This window comes from Arachis stenosperma, chromosome 1 (assembly GCF_014773155.1).
Source record: "Arachis stenosperma cultivar V10309 chromosome 1, arast.V10309.gnm1.PFL2, whole genome shotgun sequence".
NCBI lineage: Eukaryota > Viridiplantae > Streptophyta > Magnoliopsida > Fabales > Fabaceae > Arachis > Arachis stenosperma.
The window spans coordinates 7,977,400-7,997,083 of NC_080377.1; the positions used below are offsets into that span (position 1 = coordinate 7,977,400).

General features: G+C 32.3%; 3 protein-coding genes across 4 annotated transcripts; 2 read left to right on the forward strand and 1 right to left on the reverse strand.

Moving 5' to 3' along the window:
- Nucleotides 1-3,742: 3,742 nt before the first annotated feature.
- LOC130941408 (protein NARROW LEAF 1-like) lies at nucleotides 3,743-8,628 on the forward strand. Of its 2 annotated transcripts, XM_057869899.1 has the most exons (7): nucleotides 3,743-3,943; nucleotides 5,258-5,300; nucleotides 5,827-6,319; nucleotides 6,428-6,571; nucleotides 6,991-7,231; nucleotides 7,326-7,826; nucleotides 7,937-8,628. In XM_057869899.1, the coding sequence occupies exons 3-7, from the start codon at nucleotides 5,831-5,833 to the stop codon at nucleotides 8,368-8,370; spliced, it is 1,809 nt and encodes a 602-aa protein (XP_057725882.1). In that variant the 5' UTR covers nucleotides 3,743-3,943; nucleotides 5,258-5,300; nucleotides 5,827-5,830; the 3' UTR covers nucleotides 8,371-8,628. The 2 variants fall into 2 exon arrangements, with proteins under 2 accessions (XP_057725882.1, XP_057725892.1); XM_057869909.1 differs by lacking the exon at nucleotides 5,258-5,300.
- Nucleotides 8,629-9,691: 1,063 nt separating this feature from the next.
- LOC130939314 (succinate dehydrogenase assembly factor 1, mitochondrial) lies at nucleotides 9,692-12,366 on the forward strand. Its single transcript, XM_057867428.1, has 2 exons — nucleotides 9,692-9,995; nucleotides 11,807-12,366. Exon 2 carries the CDS (start codon nucleotides 11,847-11,849, stop codon nucleotides 12,132-12,134), a length of 288 nt encoding a protein of 95 aa, XP_057723411.1. The 5' UTR covers nucleotides 9,692-9,995; nucleotides 11,807-11,846; the 3' UTR covers nucleotides 12,135-12,366.
- An 863-nt stretch (nucleotides 12,367-13,229) lies between these two features.
- Nucleotides 13,230-14,970, reverse strand: LOC130942947 (spermidine coumaroyl-CoA acyltransferase-like). Its single transcript, XM_057871042.1, has one exon. The coding sequence runs from the start codon at nucleotides 14,914-14,916 to the stop codon at nucleotides 13,492-13,494; it is 1,425 nt and encodes a 474-aa protein (XP_057727025.1). The 5' UTR covers nucleotides 14,917-14,970; the 3' UTR covers nucleotides 13,230-13,491.
- Between the last annotated feature and the right edge of the window lie 4,714 nt (nucleotides 14,971-19,684).

Consider the following 19,684-nt stretch of genomic DNA (forward strand, 5'->3'; position numbering starts at 1 on the left):
TGAAAGTGTTTGCCATACTAACTCTATGAACAAACAACTAGAACTCTCTCACACCTCACCAACTGTCATACACCAGACGCTGGATTAACTAGCTCTGATACCAAATGTAAGTATAATACATAGTACACCACGATTCTTGGATGCTATTAACCAACTCCTCCAAATGGTTTCAAAGTCTCCTTCTATTAGCTAAGTACGGACTTTCATATACAGTTGTAAACTACCTCCTTCTTATTATCTGAATTTATAATTCTTATGTGTATAAGTTAATCTTGAATAGAGATAGGTTCAATATTCCAAAAATCTTTATTCCAAAGACACCAAATGCTACCAGCAAACTGACCAACAGCTTCACTGATACACCAAGAGTCAAAATCTAGTCTTTTAATAATATTTTCAGCCTTGTTTCCTGATACATGAGATTTCAAAAGCATATAGAAATTAGCATTGTATCTATAAGACATATCTTTAATAATAATGAAAAATCCTCTAGAGAGAGTTCCTCTACAATTCCAAATAATAAAATTCATTAAAACAAACAAAGAAAAAGAGTTCAACAATTCATTAAAACAAACAAAGAAAAAGAGTTCAGAATTCTCTTGAAGGGAGATTCTTTCCTATCCTCATACCGATCTTTGATAACCATATCTTTCGATCCAGAGCTCTATTATTTGTTTCCTGGATCGATTGGGTTATTAGCTGCACTGTTGTCTCTGTGTTCTGTACACTGTCCTCCCATGAACCTTATGATTACATGGTGGCATGGTCCATGATATCAGAGAAAGAGATGCGTCTTCCATTGTCGTGTTCTTTGGCTAATTTCTTTTGGAGTAAACTAAAGCTTCTCCAGTAATCATGGTGGCTATTTTTCTGTTTCTCTTTATTATGTGTATGCTCCATGATATTTACTTGGTTCTGATTATTTGGCTTTTCAAGATTTTGAGTGATGCTTGATTTGTTCTGGTGTTAATTTTGGTTGGGACTTTTTTTCTTTCCTACATCGAAGGCTTTCTTCTTTAAGCTTGAGGTAGATGCCTTACTTTTTGGATGACTCATTTAGGCTTGCTGTTTATGGTTATGCTTGTAAGCATTGTTGCCATATTTTTCTTGATCTTGCATTTTTGCCTTGATTGAATTCTAATTATACCCATTTCTATCCACAATATTTTCTTACATGTTCTTATTATTGTCATCAAGAGTTTTCTCTGATAAGACTTGGAATTTGAAACCATAAAAATTTTTCTTTTTTGCTCTCGCAGATTCCTCCATTTTGATTTTACTCTTTTTAGGATTGTGTTTGACCAGCCTCCACGATCCAAGAGGATTCTCATTATTGGTGAGTTTATTATTTTTTTTCTCCTCGTTAATAGTAGGATTATTCCTTTTCTCTATTGCTGACTCTTGTGCCTTAACCTGTAATCCCTAATATTGCGCCATAATAACCTCACTCCCATTAGGGGTTTTCTTTTCTAGTGATCCCATCAGGTTACCGTTATTTTCGTCTTCTCTTTTCTGTTTCGGTGTTTGATCACCATCTATGGCTACCTGAAACACTTGTTTGAGCATTTCTCTCACAAATTTTGGGCAATTTTTCATCCTATATTCGTATCGCCCACATTTAAAACATATTTAATGGAGTCCTTCGTATTCGAGTTTGAATTTTTTCTCCAAAACCATGAAAGAGGGTACAATCTTCTTCTTTAGATCAATTTCTATACATATGCAAGCAAATTTTTCTCTAAAATGTATCGATATAAGCTCATCAATCTTTAGCATTGTTCATAAGGCTTTTCCTACCCTCCAAAGAAAATATTTATTGTAGAATTTTGTTGGAAGGTTTGAAATTTTGATTCAGACAACTACCTTGCGTATATCTATATCTTGTGACATGAAGAGAGGTCTCCAAAGTTGTACTAGGAGGTAGTGATCCGCTATCATCCAAAGTCCCTCGAAGAGAGCGTACGAGTAGTCTTCTTTATTAGAGAAACGAATTAAAAAGAAGTTCTCCTCAAAATCTATGACTCGAACTACATCTTTTCTAGCCCATTTTTGACAACCCATCTCTCCACAGCTTGGAGATTGAGGCTTTTACCAAGGGATTTCACTATCAGTGATAGCTTCCATGGCTTGCACCAATCTTTATACTCCTCCAAAATGACTTTAATGCTTAGTTTGAGATTGAAGAGAGTCTCCAAATCTTTTCTAGCTTCCAAAGATTCTTGATTCGACATGTACTTTTCTGCAACCAGTTCAGCTATTTCTTCTGGTTCATGTTTTCTCTATCAATAATCCCTTCCTAAACCTTCATTGGACTGGAGAGAGGATAAGTTATGTCCATATTTCAATTCTTTATAGACTTATAAATTTAATATTTTAATTTTGGTTAAATTATTCTGTTAATTTTTATAATTTTATTAAATTTGTAATTAAGTTTTTATATTTTAAAAAGTTTTAATTGGGTCTTTACATTAGTTTTAAATTTATAATCACATCTCTACTCTTCAAAAAATATTTAACTTAGTAAAATATACTGATATATATTTATTAGTGATATGAGATAAATAAAAATATTTTTGTAATATTTATCATAAAAAATAATTTAATTATAAATTTAAAATTAATATAAAAATTTAACAAAAATTTTTTAAAATATAAAAAATTAATTATAAATTAAAAAAACTATAAAAACTAACAAATAATTTATAATGACTTATTTGATATTTTTTCATTGAGAAACTTATAAGTCAATCATAGAATTTTTTAAAAAATTTATTTGGTACTTTATTTTCCTCAAGTGTGTAAGTTTATTATAAAATTTACTAAAATATTATTTGTATACTAAAATTAGTCACTAAAATTAACTATCAATATATTTATGTAAATATATATGTGATTTAGTTTATTTTCAATATGTATTTATATTCTAACATATATTTTATATTAATCAATAACTTTAATAATTGATTTTAGTATACAGGTAGCATTAATCTAAAATTTATTAAGGACGGACTTCTCTTATTCTTCTATTAAAATTTTAGTAAATTATTGTTTAATATATTTATCTAAAATTAATCTATTCTAAAATGGAGAAACAGGGAGTGAATAAAGTCAATATACATTGGTATTTAGAGAATATCTTAAAAGTATAAATAATGTGCATTAAATAAGGCTATTAATAAAAAGAGACAAGACATTAATAAATGAGAGAGAAAATGTTAAAATATAATTAGTGTGAATGATAGTAAATGACATATTTATCCTTAATTTTAAACTAACATTAAAAACTAAAAAGTGAAAGAGTTTATTAGGATATTATTATTTATAAAACTATTTAAACTTTTTATTTTAACAAATGTATGATAAATATATTAATAATTAAATTTTGTATTTTACATTTTTAGTTCATAATTTTCAGAGTGTTATAAAGACACATGTTTAAGTTATTATCTTAAAAATTGTTTAAAAAATATTTTAATAAAAAATAAGAATTATTCTTTTTATAATAGAAAGAAAAAAGATACATAATCTACAATGCATATTTTTCTTAAAAATTTAATTACAACCTTTTTTTTCTAACTTCAATCTTCAATAAAGAGAAAGAGAAATTTATAAAATCTTATATGCCAAAATAAAATAGAAAATGATTTGTACTTTATTAGGAAAAAAATTAAAATAATAATAAAAAAATAAGAAAAACAGAGCTTTTCCCCAAATAAAGAAGAGTCCACTCGAGTGAACCACCCCACGCGACTCAGCACTCAACACTCACAACACTCAGCACTCAGCAGTGTTGATGAGCAACAAAGTTCGTATCTTTCCTCAGCTTCATGCCCCGTGATCGCTTATGCACTTCTCTATTACCTCACCTACTCATCATGCAATTCAAGGTTTCAAGTATGATTTGAATATGCTCCAGACCGAGTTGTCTTTCACTCAATTTAAGGTTTGAACTTTGATACTTTTTTCATGCCCCAAAGATGTTTGTGTTAATGCTTTTGAGTGTAACAGTGTTTGGTTTGAGTTAACTGCTCTGCAATTCTTTTGATTAGTAAAGTGTGAATACGCGTTATTAATTTTAGAAGTACTGTTTCCGATTAAGTGGGGTGCTTGTGTATATGGCTGTTTAGTATTGATGTTACTGTATAATTGTATATGTCTAGGCTTTGATTCATGAGTAGGTAGATTAGAAGAAGTTTGAGGTATGGAGATTTTGAACTTCTTTAGCCATATTTGGCGTTAGGCCTATGAATAATAGTATGATTAGTTTATAGTAGTCCAATTAGTAGTATGAGGGCTAGTTATAATATGAATTACTATAACCACGAGGATCAGCACTAGTAGTAGTTGCTTGGTTTGTTTGAGTGTCATGCCCTTCGATTCGATCCTCAAGGACAGTGTATATGCATCAGGTATCAGGCCTCAGACCCAATTTAAAGGTGAAATCTGACGAGGCTAGGGATTAGTCATTAGCTACCAACCGATAGATATCCGAGGATTAAAATCCATTAAGTGAAAAGTGAACCATTCTTCGAATTTCCTCGTTTGGAAATCGGAATATTCTCCATGTTTGGCCTTCTTGAAATTAGTTTTGGCTTCCAATTTTGTATCCATTTTTTCCCCTTCTAGTTATTTGGTTGTGCTTAAATCTTAAACAAAGATCAATTTCTGTGATTGAATGCCTGAAATCCTGACAAACCTGCTTTGATTGAGAGGATGGCTTGGATTAGGAGCGGTCCAATTTTCTATTTTTCACCTTCCTTACTGGTTTTTATGATGGTTTTGTGTGTCCCTAAACGGGAAACTCAAGAGTATAAGTTAAGATTTTAGAAAACCAAGTTATGAAATATGAATACATAACGATAAGTTAGGTCCTTAACTTGGTCTACTGGACCTTTCTTTTTTTTTTCTTTTCCCTTTGATTGAATGATTAAAATCCTCAACACGAATGATGTTTTGTGGATGTCTATTGCCTTACTATTGTTATTGGTTTATTGCTGAATTTGAAATATTGTATTTCCTTAAACTGAGTATTGCAAAGAATGGATTAATAGTTGTCAGGTTCTGTTCCTAATACCATTATATTAATCACTTCTATTGCCCTTATGCATGGGACATTTTCATTAAACAAATATGTATTGTTTTCAGTTTTTCATGCCTCTGCTGGTTCTTAATGTGTTTTCATATATGTTGAGTGGAAAGAATCCTAATTATATTTATACTGTTCTTAATGTGATTTGTTCCTGTGCTGGTGTAATAGGTTGCTTCTGGAACGTCCTTGTATGCGTTTGCTGTTTATTCATGTTAGTCTCTATCACTCTTCTATAGCAGTATGCTGTTTAGTTCTTACTTTTGCAGCTCTTTGAATTGCATACCCATTGAATATTAATGTCATGTATAATATATTGGAATAGTAGTTTGAATTGTAATAGTTTGTAGTTGTAGGAATGTAGGTGCTATATTTTACAGTATTTGTCTTCCCTTAATATTCGTTATTGCTTGTTGCTTTCTTTGCTGCCCCATTTGATGTTTGTGAGTAATTTAGGGTTGATCTATTACTTTTATTTATTTTTTTTAATACTTTATGTTTTCTCATTTGCAATTAAAATTTATAAACAACAGTATTGGCATATGAGCTGAATTTACCAAGACGAACTCCCTAATGTTGGTAGTGAGTTTGATCTATAGCTCCGTTTAGCTTTGCTGTCCTTAATCTAAAGTTGAACTAAGACAGTGATCCTATTTACTATGCTCTTGTTTGTCAGATTTAAGTTTAACATCTTATCAATCTGCATTTGTTTATATAAGAATACTGTTTTATGTTAATAGAAAGATGGAGCGCACCAGATTTAACATGAGGGGTCGTAACTCTGGTTCAACTCCGTCAGAAGAATCATCTTTGGACCTTGAAAGAAATTGTTGCAGTCATTCTAATCTGCCTTCACTGAGTCCACCAACACTACAACCCTTTGCCTCGGCTGGGCAGCACTGTGATGGCAATGCTGCCTACTTCTCATGGCCAAGCCGCTTGAATGATGCTGCGGAAGAGCGAGCAAACTATTTTTTAAATCTACAAAAGGGGGTACTACCTGAAACACTTGGTCGGTTGCCAAAGGGGCAGCAGGCAACCACATTGCTTGAACTCATGACAATTAGGGCATTTCACAGCAAGATACTGCGTTGTTACAGCCTTGGTACAGCAATTGGTTTTCGCATACGGCGAGGTGTATTAACAGATATTCCTGCCATTTTAGTATTTGTTTCGAGGAAAGTTCACAAACAATGGCTCAGCCCAATCCAATGTCTACCCACTGCTCTTGAGGTTGTTGACAATATTTAATCTGAATCTACCCTAACTTTTTTAGATATTTAGTAATTATTTGTTCTCTAATGCCTAGTGCAGCACTTAAATGTTTAATATGTAAATCAGGGGCCTGGTGGAGTATGGTGTGATGTAGATGTGGTGGAATTCTCTTATTTTGGTGCCCCAGAGCCAGTTCCAAAGGAACAGCTGTATACAGAGATTGTAGATGACTTGCGTGGGGGTGACCCTTGCATTGGTTCAGGATCTCAGGTGTTTCTTTGTTCCAATTTAAAATAGATTACTTTTGATTCATTTTATATTGTGTAGATTTAATGACGAAAGAAGGCTTTTTGGTCTGATAATGATGTCATGATAAGGTAACCGTTGTTACTGTCCTTTTAACGGTTTGCCAATTATGATGTTCATTTTAATGTGGTTCTGTTGCCAAGAAAGCCTTTTCTACATGATTCTAACTTTGTTGGTTGTATGTTGTGATTTCAACTAGTATTGTAATTGTTCTCTATGGTCACCTCTGAAGTTTAATATCCTCATGTGTGGACCTTCTATAGTCCTCGATTTCATTCTTCATCATTTTATTGTATCTATTACTTTTCCGGAACCATAATGGTGTCAAAATTCCGGTATTCATGAATCAGTTGAATTTCTAATTGCCTACTTCCTTCATACAGGTGGCAAGCCAGGAGACATATGGAACTTTGGGTGCCATTGTTAGGAGCCAAACAGGTAGTCGGCAGGTTGGTTTTCTCACAAATCGACATGTCGCAGTTGACCTGGATTATCCGAATCAAAAGATGTTTCATCCTCTTCCACCCACCTTGGGGCCTGGGGTTTACCTTGGTGCAGTAGAGCGAGCAACTTCATTTATAACAGATGAACTTTGGTATGGCATATTTGCTGGAATAAACCCAGGTAACATAGTTTTATAGGTCTGATAAATTCTATTGCACCGACTCACATTTCCCCATGCGTAGTCATCCTTCATCACGGTGTGTTTCTCTTGCAGAGACTTTTGTGAGAGCCGATGGCGCATTTATTCCTTTTGCCGATGACTTTGACATGTCCACTGTTACTACTGTAGTGAGAGGCGTTGGAGATATCGGTGGTGTAAAAATTATTGACCTACAGGCACCAATTAGTAGCCTTATTGGAAAACAGGTGGTGAAGGTCGGAAGAAGTTCCGGCTTAACTACAGGCATTGTTTTGGCTTATGCCTTAGAGTATAATGATGAAAAAGGAATATGCTTTCTAACAGATTTTCTTGTGGTTGGCGAGAACCAGCAAACGTTTGACCTCGAAGGAGACAGTGGAAGTCTCATCATGTTAAAGGGTGACAATAGCGAGAAACCACGACCAATTGGGATCATATGGGGAGGAACGGCTAATAGGGGCCGCCTTAAGTTGAAAATTGGGCAACCTCCTGAGAATTGGACTAGTGGGGTTGATCTAGGCCGTCTTCTCAATCTACTTGAACTCGATTTGATAACAACAGATGAAGGACTAAGAGGTTTGTCAAATTTTTCTCAGAATGATCTGTTTTTTTTTTTTTTACTCTTTTCCGTCATTCAGATCATGTGTTATAAATCCTGATTCTTTTTTTCTGCTGTCACATATTAGTGGCGGTGCAAGAACAAAGAGCTGCTTCTGCAACCGCGATTGGCTCTACAGTTGGCGACTCATCAACCCCTGATGCTATGCTTCTGAAAGATAAATCCGTAGATAAGTACGAGTCACTTGGTCTTCAGATTCAGTCCATTCCCTTAGGAGTTGAGACTAGCAACCAAGACATGAAACCGTCGACTATGGAGACTGAATTTCAGTTAGAAGATGGGATCAAGGTAGCTCCCAGTATCGAACACCAGTTCATCCCGAGTTTCATGAGCCGGTCTCCACTGCACAAGAACAGCATGCAGGAGCGGGCTGCGACCGAGAATTTGTCCTCGTTGAGGAGTGGCTGCGACGAAGATTTATGCGTTTCGCTGCATCTTGGTGATAACGAAGCAAAGAGAAGGCGTTCTGAAGCATCAACTAGCACTGAGGAAGCTCAGTGAAGTAGATTATTTACATGAGCTGGATGAACCTGCTTGTTAAAAGATTCAATCATTTTTAATTAGTCCCTTTTTTCTCACCGGGTAACGTGTTGTTTGTAACATTTATGATACTGTATTTTATGCTTAGAAGCTGAGACAATGAGCAATGATCTTTGTGGAGTTCGCTGTCTATGAAAGTGAATCTGTGGTTAGAGACAGAGAAGAAAAGTTTGTCTTGGTGTCTAGTTGATAGCTTTCCAACTCCTCCTTTTTCTAAAAGAAGAAAACAAAAAAATCTGAAGATCATATTTCCATTCAAATTAGTCAAACATTTTACATTTCACGTATGATTAAATTCTGATCTAACAGAAAATCACAGTTAACCCTTGATGCCTACAATAAATAAAAAAATTCCTATTACAAACTATAAAAAAATATAATTAATATTAGAATTTAATTTGGATGGATCGGTCATTCTATTAAATTCATGTGTTTAAATTAATTTTTAGATAATAAATTTAAAAATTAATTATTTTTACTCACATAACAATACACAAATAATTGTTTTGTATACAAATTTTTTATACTAATAGTATATAAGAATTAAATTCTTAATATAAAAAAAACTAATTCAAATTATTTTTGCGTATTTGTTTTAATATAAATTCATTGATATCTCACATCTATATAAATCCTTGTTTAAAAAATTAATATAAATTTGAAACAAAAGGGGAAAAAAATAACATAACAAATTAGGGGTATATATAGTCTGGTCCGATTCGAAGGTTCGGCCCATATCCAAATACTTTAGAGGTTAATTTAGTGCGATTTTATCGGGTCTAATGTCAACTAAAGGTCTCAAAAATAGACCTGATTATTATTTAGGGTCGGATTCAGGTCAAGCGAATCCGGCTTCACCCATTCTACATAGGATTAAAAAAGGTATATATGTTTTAAATTAATTCTAATATTATATTATATTAATTATAAGTTTATTGTTTATTTTTAATCACACGTAATTGAATTAAAAATAGATCAAAGAGGCACGAAATTAGAATTTATAGACAAATTCAAATTCAAATATAAATATTAATTTTTCGATAATAAATATATTTTTTTCTTCTTTATAAATAAGTGTACCATCATTTTTTGACATATAATTTATCAAGACTCGAATTTTAATGATTTACATTCTATTTTAGTGTGACCTAAAATAATATAATTTTAAATAAATTTACTAATTATTTAGAGTCGGATTCAAATTAAGACGAACTCAACTTCAGCTACGCATATCCAACCCTACAACAAACAAAAACAAATCACATTTGAAAGTTAAAACATAAATTCATGAAAAGAAAAACGCAATAACCATTAACTACCCTTATCTCGCCGCATAAGTGTACCCGCCCTGCGCCAAATGAAAAATTGAAAACTCTTGAATTGCTCTAAACCATTCCTTTTTGCCATTCTAGCCACCGCCACAAAAAGAGAGCGACAAAATTCACCTATCTCTGCCAGAATTCAAAGCAGGTCTTTGCATAACGGAATCACCAGCTGTCGCCATTGTTGAAAAGGAAGCATTGCTGTTGTCGCCACCGCCGAAGGAGATCCGCCGCTCCTTTTTGCTTGGTTCAACAAAATCCCAGGTTCTTAATCTCTTCCTTGGTTGTTTTTGCCGTTACTTGAATATGATAGTGAAGGAAAAGAGTCTTTGTAAATTTGATTATATTATTAGACAACCAAAAAAGCACAAATTAGGATGACGAAATCGGAAACTAGGTTTAATTAATTAATGGATTTGGATTTTTCTTTGGAAGTGCTTTTGTGGTTAATTGATGGGTAAATTGAGTCTCAGTCTTGCCTTACTAGCTGCATTTTTTTTTAATTAGTTGTGGAAAATATTGCACGTCTGAATGGTTCTGAAGTTTGAGAATAGACTTCTCAAATGGATTAAGCTGATTCATTGTGGTTTGGAATTGGTTGTTGTTGGATCTGAATTGAGGTTAAGGGCACTCTTTTATATGTTATGATGAAAATAGCAAGTTGAGTTTGAGCGAGAATGGCAGAAGTTTGAGTCTGCTTCAAGTTTAAAGGCATTGCTTGGCGAGCCAATCAACAATTTGATGAAATTGGAGAATCTGAGCAGATCGGAGTTTGTGATTGGTTAATCGTGTATTAGGATCGAAAAGGGTAGGTTGGATCCTTAATTTAGTGTTTCCAAAGGTCTGGAATCAACTTGAGTTAGTAGGTTGTTAAACAGTGTTGTTCAAGTTCTGGTTTCTCCGCAGAATTAAGTGCAGGGACAGCAACTTATGGAACCTATATCTCGCTGCACAGACCACATTTTTGTGTGGGACCAAATTTGGGTGAAAGCTAGTTGTGTCTAGTGTATGGTCACCAAATTCGGGAGTATTTCAATCTCTGTAAGATTAGATTTGAGTTTTGGAAGAAGGACTGCCAGACTTGATTCTGAATTTCTTCAATAACGGGACAGCTAACTGCTAAAATTTATAATTAAGTCTATAAAGCTTGAAAACATATGAGATTAAAACAAGTGTGAATTTTAGTACCTCTAGTTGTCCCCACCAAATTTTAGCTCATCTAGAGGTCTTTAGAATTTATGGTGATTTTTGGAAGAAAGTGACAGTGCAGTTTTTCTGCTGCAGGGCAGTTTCAGTAATTTCCCTTTATCTAAATATGTAGCACCGAAAAATTCATGATTCTTGAATCGTTGGCAAGCTTGTTTGAATACGGAGGTGTTGATATGAAAGTTTGCACATTCTCGTTGTCGTTTGCACTGGTTTCAATAGCAAGTTTCTCGCGCATTAGCGGTTAAATGCCCGTTTTTCCTCTATGATGTGTATAAGTTCGATTTGAGTTGGCCTTAGTAATTCTGATATTTTGATGTTACTTTGGCGATTAGAGGCTGTTAAGAGATTTGGGGATGAGTCTTAGGCCTAGTGACAAGAGTTTGCTGTTAAGAGGTTGTTCACTAAAAGTACCATTTGGTCAATGTCAGTTCCCTGGACTTTTCTTGTAATTTTGAAATGCTTTTGAAGCTGCTAGTTATTCCTGTTCTCACTTTCGATCTAGTTGTGCCCACCAAGCCCATCCAAATCTAACCCAAAATATCGCAAATACTGCACTGTCTTAACCTCAATTGACACCCTTCAATTTCAATTTCAATTTCTTTTTTCTCTTCCTCTTGGAATCCTAATCAGTAGCCACAGTCCTATACTCACTAGTCGCTCCAATCGCATTTTACTTCTGCCATTGTTGCCGGTGCTCTCCACTGCGTTGCTGTCTGTTAGTGTTCATTTTTCGAACTCTCCGTAGTCCTATGCTCATTATCCACTCTTTGATGCAACATTGCCCACAAGGGTGGACCAACGAATGCCAGCTGTTGTTTCTTTACTGTTGATGCTGTGAACTAATAAGGATTGTTCTTTCTTGACAGAACTGAATTCAACAACTTAACTATTGTTAGACACGACAAGATGCGAGTTCAGAGACTTTCAGGAATGCAGAAGCAAGTACTCAGCTTATATAGAGGATTTCTTCGTGTCGCCCGATCCAAATCTGATAAAGAACGACACAAGATAGAGTCGATAATATCAGAAGAGTTCCGCCGAAATTCCACGGAAGTAGACCGGAAGAATTTTCAATACATTGAGTACTTACTCCGTCGTGGCAAGAAACAGCTTGATCAGCTTAGGAGCCCTGGCACCACTGGGTTAACTTCATTAGAAGTTGATTTGTCTAGAACCAACAAGACTAACTCTTAAAGTAAGGATTAGAATGCATGTCATTTGTTATTACCAAATAAATATATTTGTAATCATGTTTTAACATCATATACTAATTTTAACAAAATATTTAATTGTAATTTCATGCTATAGATTTGCACATATTGATTACCAAAATATTTAATGGTAATTTCATGCTATAAATTGTTTGCACATTAGACACTTTCCCAAACTTTAAAGACCCATGCAAATGCTTAGCTTTAAGCTAGACTAGGATACTTATATAATTAATTGTATATCAAATTTCATAATTAGAAATGTTACAAAGCCAATGATTTTTGGCCAGTAGTGAACTAATATACTAGATTTTTTTTATATTTTATTAGTTTTTTACACACACGCATATACACATAATTTAATATCATTTGTACTCATATTATACGGTCTGTAGTCTGTGCACAGATTGATAGAGCATACATATTAAATCATTATATTTTGCAACACGAATTCCCCTTTTCCCTCTTCCGGTGCTGCCTCTTCCTCTTGTGGCATTGTCCCTCCCTCCAGTGATTACCTTTTCATAATCAAAATGTTAAAGAAGTTAAAGGCTCTGAAATTCTGATCTGGTTGAAAACCTTTCTAGAAGCATTATTGTTGATATTGTTAATACCATGCAAGGTTATCCTCCTATGGATATTGGCTCTTTATATCTTAGGGAGGTTTGTGATATTGTCGCTCTTGGAATATTTTCTCTTGTTTTTAATTCTCTTTCGCTATTAGTGATATTCCAGCTTTAGATCTCCGGTTCCATAACCCAAGAAAGTGGTGTTGTGAGGAGAATTCATTTTCTCGGTTGTTATGGCTTGAGATTAATGGTGTTCAACCTTGAAGGCTATTAATGGAATTTGGTGTTCATGTGTTGATTTTGATGAAAAATAGCTTCTAGAAGGTTCCTCTGCTGTTAAAGCATGCTTTCTTTGAATATGGGTGAATTTTCTTATGTGGTTAGGGTTCTTGAAAGCTCAGTATGGCCTTCAGAGCCCGTATCTCTTTTAAGCCACAAGGTGTTTCAGCCTTGTCGTCTTGATGTATGCAAGTAATTCTAATGTAGCTCTTGAATAGATATTGAGCTTTTATTCCAGACAAAAAGTATTACAAACGTTCAAGGCAACATTAGGAAGAAGAAAGACCCAGAATCCCTAGCACGAATCAAACATGAAACACATTTGATTACCATAATTATATATGTATTTATTTTACATTATAGACATCACACCATCAATTTATTTATTATTATTTATCATTAGATGAGAGGTTATTGTAGACACCATAGTTTTTGCATGCATGATGAACACATCAAGCACCCTTTATTATTGTTGTTGTTGTTTCCCATCATCTATGGTTTAACAAGCATGAGAGCTTCCATCTCCTCCTTGAACATGGGCATAGCATCATTAGGCAGAGAAACAAAGATTCTAACACCTCCATTCATTGAAGGATCCAAGTCACTAGGAGGTGAAAAAATGCACACTCCAACTGTCCCAAACATGTTGCATGGTGCCGGTACCATGTTCACTGGCTTAGCCCACCCTTTGTTCATGTTTTCCAACATACCCAAGTGCATCCAACTAGACAAAACCATAGATGCACCGATACCTTGATAATCAAAGTGCTCTATTTTTGTCTCTTTTGTGTCAATAGCATTCCTTATATACTCCTTTGAGAAACCAAGCTTCTTAGTCTCTTTGATCATCTTTACCACATGGGATAGTGGCTTTTCATTGAGTTCCTTTACTGTTAGCACAACTTTTGGGTCCACAAAAGCATTCCCATAATACCCTTCAGGCAAAGGAGGAATCAACGAGTGATTCCTTCTTAACCCTACAACAATAGCCAATGAAGTTTTTCCATCATAGTTGAGTTTCAAAGCTCTAGTTCTTGACCTCCAAACATAAGCACCAAGGGCTTCAAAACTTGTAAAGCTTTCACCCTCCAAAGAGTAATTAATATTATTGCTATAACTTATTTCCTTCATTAAACTCTTTTTGAGTCTTTTTATGCTCTCACTATCCACCTTAAAACATTCATGCACGAGAGTTTTGGTGGGCAAGTAAGGTGAAACCGCGGCCGAGGCCTCATCCATGGGACTTAGCAATGGATGTTCAGTAATTGACCCATTTAGCCTTTCCCTCTCCCACACAGGTTTCACAGATGGCTCGCTTTTTCCGCTCGCAAGTTCAGCCATGGCTTGAAAGAATTGAGATCCTCCAATTCCATCAAAAACAGCATGTGATGCGCCTATTCCAACTGTGAACCCGCCACAGAGAAACTTGGTCACCTTTATTCCCAAGGGATATTGGTAACCATTTTCATCATCATCATCTTCATGAAAAGGATTATCAAAAGCCAAGTGTTTTGCATTTTCAGTGTCACTACCATCAAGGTAGTGAAGGCAAGAAAGCTTGCAGTTCGCAATGGCCTCCAGAAATGGAACTCCATATGCATTGCAATGGATTCTAAGTTTCCCATCAGCATGTTTTACAAGCCTTCCAGCAAGAGGGTAGTAATAGAACAAAGCCTTCGAGAGTGCTTCTTTGATCACAAGTGCAGGGTCATTTTGGGCATTTTGAGGATCATCAATAAGAATAGTGTTATTTGGTGGTTTAAATATGTGAATGGTTTGACATAGACTATTAAGTTCTGGTCTATTATCAATTGTGGATAGAGAGATTACAGATGAAGGAGTTGGTTTTGATGGCTTTACTAAGATAACATCTTCCATGGTAAGCTTAAGGTCAAGGAATGGTTTTTCATATGCCATAGAGATAGAATATATTTAGTTGTTTTGTATGTGTTATACTATGTGTGAGTTTGAGATGGGTAGGATAATATATGGCCATATGCTTCTTCATGTATTTATAGAATTTGCTTGTATGTGCATGTGTGTGAGAGAGAGAACTTACTAATAATTAACAAGATGGGAGATGTTGATAATCTTAAAACATGGTTATTTAAATTATTTGATCTTCTAAAGCTTTATTCTAATATACTAAACACATACATGAGAACACAATTGTTTTTTTTTTCTTTTTTCTTTCTTATCCTTCATTTTAAATTCTTTGTAACCTTTGGTAATAACAATGGTTTAACCCAACATATAGGACTGTAAGTAGATTAAGGGTCCGTTTGGGAAACACCAAAAAGTTATTATTTTTTAACTTTTGATTTATAAAAAGTTGCATTAATAGTGTTTGGTAAAAATAAATTTTTAACTTTTCAAAAAGTTATTTAAGAGTTTTTGAAGAAGTTAAAAAATGTGACTTCTTCTATTTTCAAAAGCTATTTTATTACTCCTATTTAATGCACAATTTTAAAACAAGAACTTCTATAATAACTTTCCAAACACAAAATAATTTATTTAAAAGTTATTATTAATAAAAGTCTTTATATTTTAAGCTCCTTTTTCAAAAGAACTTATTTAAGAAGTTTAGCTAAACTGGCCCTAAGTTAGATTATAATTTAGCTCAAGTTCGATTCTTTATCAGTTCGATAAACTAATGAGTTCATGAATTTATGAGCCAAGCTTGAGTATGAATTTGAATTTATATATTAAATGAATCGAATTTAAATTTGAATAAACTAAGTTCGTTAGCTAATGAGTTGGTTTGATTATATATATATTATGTATTTTTATTTTAATTTGTAATAATAATTTTACACAAACACATAATTATAATATTCATATTTGTTAGTCAATTTTTTTTCCATATCCAAATTGTAATATTTTTTATTTTATTATAGATTGAATAGATAATAAGTCTTGTTAAATTTTTTATAATAGAAGAGAGTAAAATATCTATATATTAATGATTTAGATAAAATATTATATTAATCTCTAACATTTAAAATAAGTTCTAATTTCATCTCTAATATTTGAAACGTCTTATTTTTATCCTTGAACATTTATATCGTTATATTTTAATTTTCTTATCAAAATAAAAATATTCTTCCAAAAATACCCTTTCATCCATTATGATTTTCCAAAAATCGTAAATATATCATTATTCATTACAATGGTTGTTATAGTAATTTGAGAGTGAATGCAACAAAATAATAAGAGAAAAGCGATAAAGAGAGGGAAAAAAAGTATTTTTGAAAGAAAATTTTAACAGACTAAAGGACAAAAATAAAACGAAATAAAATATTTGAGATGAAAATCAATCATTACTGTTCTAAAATCTAAGAAAAATTATTTATATTAGTGATTATTGAAGGGTGATACTAAAATCAAATGTTATTGTATTTTTAATATGTTAATTTTTCATGTCAAATTTAATAATGGAACAATATTAGTTTTGAAACTTTATTAAACTAAAATAAGTCGTTTAAAACGTTAATAATCAAACTATAATTTAGTCCAAATATTTAAAACTAAAATAATTTTTTATTTTTTATTTTTTAATTTTTAAATTAAAAAGTGTTGTTAAATAGGAAAACAACTCATCCCACATGATCATAAAAACCATATATAATCACCATAGTTTTAGCTGGCTAATTTTTTTGGATATGCATATTCTGTGTGTGTTGTACATGGATATGGAGATGAATAGTGCTAGACATGAATGTGGGATATTTTTTTTTGAATCATAAAGTGAAGAAATCGGACTATGCGATTTCTTTGTTAAAAAAATTTTGAACACAAATCGGATGGTCCGATTTGTGTGGGAGGAAAAATCGGAAGATCCGATTTGTACTTTTAAATTTTTTTATTTTGAAAACAAAAATCGGATGGTCCGATTTGAATATTAATTTTTTTTAATTGTTTAAAATACAAATCGGACGGTCCGATTTGTGTAATGCAATATTTTTTTAATTTTTAAACACAAATCGGACTATCTGATTTGCTCTTGACACCACAACTGTATAAAGCACCTATACACTCTATAACTGTGTCCTACACCATTTTTTTTCCATATCTAAATTAAAAAGTGGTTTTAGCTAACATGTATTTTAATAGAACAAATTAAAATTATTATTAATAAAATGTTTTAAATTTTTTATTTTAATAAATACATAATAGTTACATTGAAAACTAAATTATATATATTTTTCTATAATAACTTTTTTAATTTTAATGACTTTAAGCATATCTTTAACTAAACTCCTTTATAAATAAAATCAATTTTTAATTAATCAAATTGGAAAGTGAACTTAATTTTTGTGAATCTTTGATCTAAGTCAATTCTATTCAACTCAATTTCAATCCTAGTAACATGCAATTTTATAAGAGAAAAAGTTTAAGAGATCAGTACTTAATTAACAAAAAAAAAGTAAATAATCTCACATCATTAAAAATATTAATAATAACTAATTAATAATTTTAAATCACAAAATTTATTGTTTTCTAACACTCCTCTTTATTAGGGCTGGCAATTCATACTCCATCCGTGGGTACCCAATCCGGTCCAATCCGTTTGGGTAGGGTACGCTACCCAACCCGCTGCAGGTACGATAGGGTACGGTTCGGGTATGCCTGCAGGTAGGGTAGAGTACGGATTTAGGGTGTACCCTACTCTACCCTACCCGCACCTCTTATATAACACATATTTTATAAAAATTAGGTATATAGTGAAGGAAGTGAGAGTTAAACCCACAACTTTCCTTATGTAATGATTTACAAAAAGTGAACAACCGCTAAACTAGTTAGTTAATTTAGTAATTTAGAGTATTAGTTTTTTATTTTTTATGTTATTAATATGTATAAAATTCGAAATGATTGAATTTTATATTTATTTTGAAAAAATTTGATATTTTTACGGGTAGGATAGGGTATGATAGAGTTTAGAATTTTAGGGTGCGGGTAGAGTTAGAGTTGAGAGATTCTCAACTCCCAGATAGAGTAGGATAGAATTTTAATAAAATTTTCAACCCACAAATAGAATTAGGATAGAGTCTAAACCCTACTCTATTCTACTTATTGTTAGCCCTATTCTTTATAAGATTAATGAGTGAATTATTGGTAAAAGTCTTTCTTTCTAATCAGCTTCACGTAATAAAGTCCTACTAACACATGAATATTTTATTCTTATTATTTAGCTTGTAATTGCTCTATGACCAAGGCGTAGAACATGTATAGATCTTTTCATCATTGTTTATAAACCCCCCCCCCCCCCCCCCCCTTCTTCTGATCTCTTTTAATGTCATAACAGTTCCTAATTAAACAACCAGGCTTACAATTAAGTAGGGTCTGTATCAAATTCAATACAGCATTCACCAATGATACACTTCCTTGGATTTAGAGCATGTGATATATATGATAAGTGAACGCACATGATACACCTTGGATTTAGAACATGTGATATATAAGTGAATAATGATTATAATCACTACCTCTGTGTGTGTGTGGCGGAAATTTGATGCATTTGATAATGGTACCAAAAAGTTGACGGGATACAAACATATGATATATCCTCAATATAAGTTCAAGTCTGAAAAGTTCATAGTGGTGATATAGCTAGTGCTCCATTTTGTATCATCGTTGGGTGCAAGCAACGGTTCATCGTATTATTGTAGATCAAATCTTGAAACTTGATATGGTTATGAAATTTCCCAACAAAATCAGAAAAAGACGAAAAAACCAATTAAATAAAGAAAGAAATTGAGAATTAAAATAAATTAGTTTAACAATACAATGACTAAATTCTAATAATGGTTCATGAGATTTAATGTATTTATCATTTTAGTCTCTTATATTTAAAATTTGGTGAATGCTACCCAATCCTCTCTAAAATAACATGTAAGTTACCCTTCATTATGTGTCATATTATAATTGGTCCTTATTTTAATCATAGTTGGATTATTTTATAATTTATTATTTTTAAAATATATACTTCCACTCCCGTTAATTAAGCATATTCCACTCCTCCATGCTTTGTTAATTGGTCCTTCCAAGCACCGTCGCGTTAGTGACAAGAAGCACCGTCGCCATGCCCTCTCTTCCCAGTAGTATAGCCAACGCCTCTTTTACTGTGGATCACTGTTTACTTACATAATTAATGGTTAATTTGGTTATTAATTTTTTTTATTAAAAAAATATATCTTTATTTAATTACGTTAGAACATATATTTATATGTAAAATATAATATAATAAAATAAATCTATTCAAAGTATTTAAAAATATAATTAAAATCATGAACATACAAATATAATAATAAAATTTGTACTCCAAACAAATAAACATATTTTTTTATCATACATATATTATTTAAAAATAAATATATTATTAAAATTAATAACATAAATTTAAAATGATAAAATTCAATTTTTTATCGTATTTTTTATAGTATTTTTATTTTTTAATTTTTAATTTATTAGTACTTTATTATTTAATTAATAATTAAACAAATTATTTTTATGAAAAATTATTTTTTATATTATATTAGAGAAGAGACCAATATAACACTTTAAAAAATAAATTATATAAATATTTAAGAGATAAATATGAAATACATATCTTTTTTTTGGTGACTATATGAAATGCATATCTAAGCAGTGTTTAGTTTGATTATTAAATTTTTTTATTAAAACA